The sequence below is a fragment of the Zea mays genome, chromosome 1, assembly GCF_902167145.1.
Source record: "Zea mays cultivar B73 chromosome 1, Zm-B73-REFERENCE-NAM-5.0, whole genome shotgun sequence".
Classification (NCBI taxonomy): Eukaryota; Viridiplantae; Streptophyta; class Magnoliopsida; order Poales; family Poaceae; genus Zea; species Zea mays.
In genome coordinates, this window is record NC_050096.1 from 195,499,923 (window position 1) to 195,502,746 (window position 2,824).

At 49.0% G+C, this 2,824-nt stretch overlaps 1 protein-coding gene across 1 annotated transcript; it reads right to left on the reverse strand.

Annotated features, from left to right (window-relative positions):
• Window positions 1-485: 485 nt before the first annotated feature.
• On the reverse strand, window positions 486-1,239 carry LOC100284333 (ubiquitin-40S ribosomal protein S27a). The gene has a single exon (NM_001157228.2). It carries the CDS (start codon window positions 1,127-1,129, stop codon window positions 662-664), a length of 468 nt encoding a protein of 155 aa, NP_001150700.1. The 5' UTR covers window positions 1,130-1,239; the 3' UTR covers window positions 486-661.
• Window positions 1,240-2,824: the final 1,585 nt, after the last annotated feature.

Consider the following 2,824-nt stretch of genomic DNA (forward strand, 5'->3'; position numbering starts at 1 on the left):
CCAGAAATAATACAGACAAAGCAGGCAAAACATTATGAGGGGGTATTGAGATAACAAAGATAAAAACAATACTGCAGTCACAAATAAGCAAAAAAAATGATCCAGCAACAGCAGAGAACAATCGCAAAGAACATCTTGCATTACATGACTGCAACAAAAATAGCAAGAATATTAGGCGGGGTACTAAGATCACAGATTTGCACGATAAGATAACAATATACAGACAAAACAAGCAATTCTATGTAACTCAATGAATGCACATTATTATTTTATTAGTTACTCGTTAATAAATCCACATCAAAATTACATCAACAAGTACGTAGCATACCAAGTATAATGGTTACCTATCTCAAGACATTAGTGGCAACTAAAATAATCAAGCAAACATAAATCAATCCAATTACGCAATACTACTATAATCGACCTATGAATCAAAAAATCATGGTGAAACGGGCAAAGAGTGCAATGGCCTGTAAGGATAGATATGAAAACAAAATTAAACTCAGCATCACATCAATTCAGTAACAGGGGTACCAATATGACAGATACTACTGCTCCATTTAAGTTTCAACCTCAGACAGATCTACATGAGATACAATTCGAGTAACCAACAGCTGGATGTTCGATAGGGTAGGCGGATAAAGCAAATCGGGGCAAGCAATTACGCCTTCTGGTTGTAGACATAGGTGAGGCCGCACTTGCCGCAGTAGTGGCGGTCGAAGTGGTTGGCCATGAAGACGCCCGCGCCGCACTCTGTGTTGGGGCACTCCTTGCGGAGGCGGGTCACCTTGCTAGTGGTGTCGTCCACCTTATAGAACTGCAGCACGGAGAGCTTAACCTTCTTGTGCTTGTGTTTGATCTTCTTGGGCTTGGTGTACGTCTTCTTCTTACGCTTCTTGGCGCCGCCGCGGAGGCGGAGCACCAGGTGGAGTGTGGACTCCTTCTGGATGTTGTAGTCGGCGAGGGTGCGACCGTCCTCGAGCTGCTTGCCGGCGAAGATGAGCCGCTGCTGGTCCGGGGGGATGCCCTCCTTGTCCTGGATCTTGGCCTTCACATTGTCGATGGTGTCCGAGGACTCCACCTCCAAAGTGATGGTCTTCCCCGTCAGAGTCTTCACAAAGATCTGCATCTTTGGCGACGATGCGGGGGGGCCGCCTGCGGCGGCGCCTATGTAGGGTTTGGCTGCTGCCGGATGGGGTGGAGGCTAGGGTTTTTGTGTCTTTGGGTGTGTGCGCCTATATAGCGGAGAAAGACGACATGGTGCCTGTTTGGTTAAGATTCTGGGCGGCTTCTGGCCGCCAGAAGCAGAAGCCACGGCCAAACGCCCAGATTCTGGGCAGCTTCTCACGGCCGCGCTTCGCACAGAAGCCGCGCGCGTCACATGAAACCAAAAGCCGGGCGAAGCAGGCTTCCTCTGGAAGCCGCGGTCTCGCGATAGGGTTTCCACCGCGCCCGCGCCTCAGAGGTCTCTCCCCTCGCAAGGACCGCCACCGCCGCCGCCGCCGCAGCGGCTCGGGGGGCCACGACCACACTCCCATTTGCTCATCCGCCGCATTCCTCCTCAGGTACGCGGTTCATTTGCATTCCGTTTCGTATCCGCTCGTCCTCCTCCCCCGGCTGCCTCGTTTCGAAAAGGGCCCTAACCATTGCCGCGGTCGTTGATGGCTCCGTCACCCTTCACTGCGCTAGGGTTTTGACCGAGGAGCCGCAACTCCGTCGTCAACTCCCACTGCCATCGTCAACCTTGGACTCCTCCCCTCTTTCGCATCTCGGCGTCTTCGCAGGTACCATCTTCGTCTCCCCCATCGCATTCTCGTATTGTGCTTTTCCGGATCCGTTGCATCCCCATGTCATGATTAGGGTTTACGTTGCATCTACGTCCGTGGTTAAGATGTTTATCCCCCCTTTATTGACTCCTAGCAACGTGATGCAGAGATGGTGTTCAACGATTGTTGGTCACGGTTTAGGGGAAACCATTGAACTGTGTTTTGCACTATTATTTGTTTATTTGGTACTTGTACCCTATTTTTGTTTGTTAGCTGCCGACGCAATAATACATTTCAATAACTGGATTGTAGTAGATTGACACCATGTCCAGTTTTTCAGTACATGAGAACTGATTACCATCGATGTACTAACGTTTTTGTTCTTCATATCCCAGAAGCCGAACGAAACAGGAGTACCCTTCAGATTTCCGCATCAACTCTGGTTATTCGTCTGAGGTTCCAAGATCCACTTCAGCCAAGGTAATGTGAATAGCCCTATTATTTGTTAATGCTTTCTTTCAATGTGTGTCCGTGTACTGAGTACTGCATCAACGTGTCTTCGTATTGTTATTAGTGCATAGGAGACTAGTAATTAGTCGTAGTTGTACCCTCCTTTGTGACCAGCCTAGGCAGTGGACATGTAAGTACGCCTAATTTGTTTAGATAGTCCCCATGTCTGGTATACTAACGACCTAATCCACATCAGATGGATTCAGCAGACTCCATAGCCGACAAGGCAATTGGACGGATGCAAGAGATTTCGGACAAGATATTTTCCGTAGCGAGGGAAACAATCCGTCCTGGACGCGGGTTGACCTCATTTGATGCTACCAAACTTCGTGTAGCTTTGGAGGAGATAGCTTGCATGCTGGAGCAAGACTCTCTGGTGTTGCAAGAGCATTTGGACATCGTGAACAACTTTAACATCCCGGTTGACAGCAGCTATGAACCTTCTACCTTGTCGTCACCACCCCCATCTGACGACGACCTGACTCCACATTGGGACTTTGCGGAGCATTTCCAAAACTTCTGGGGAGTTGAATATGACTCCGATCAGA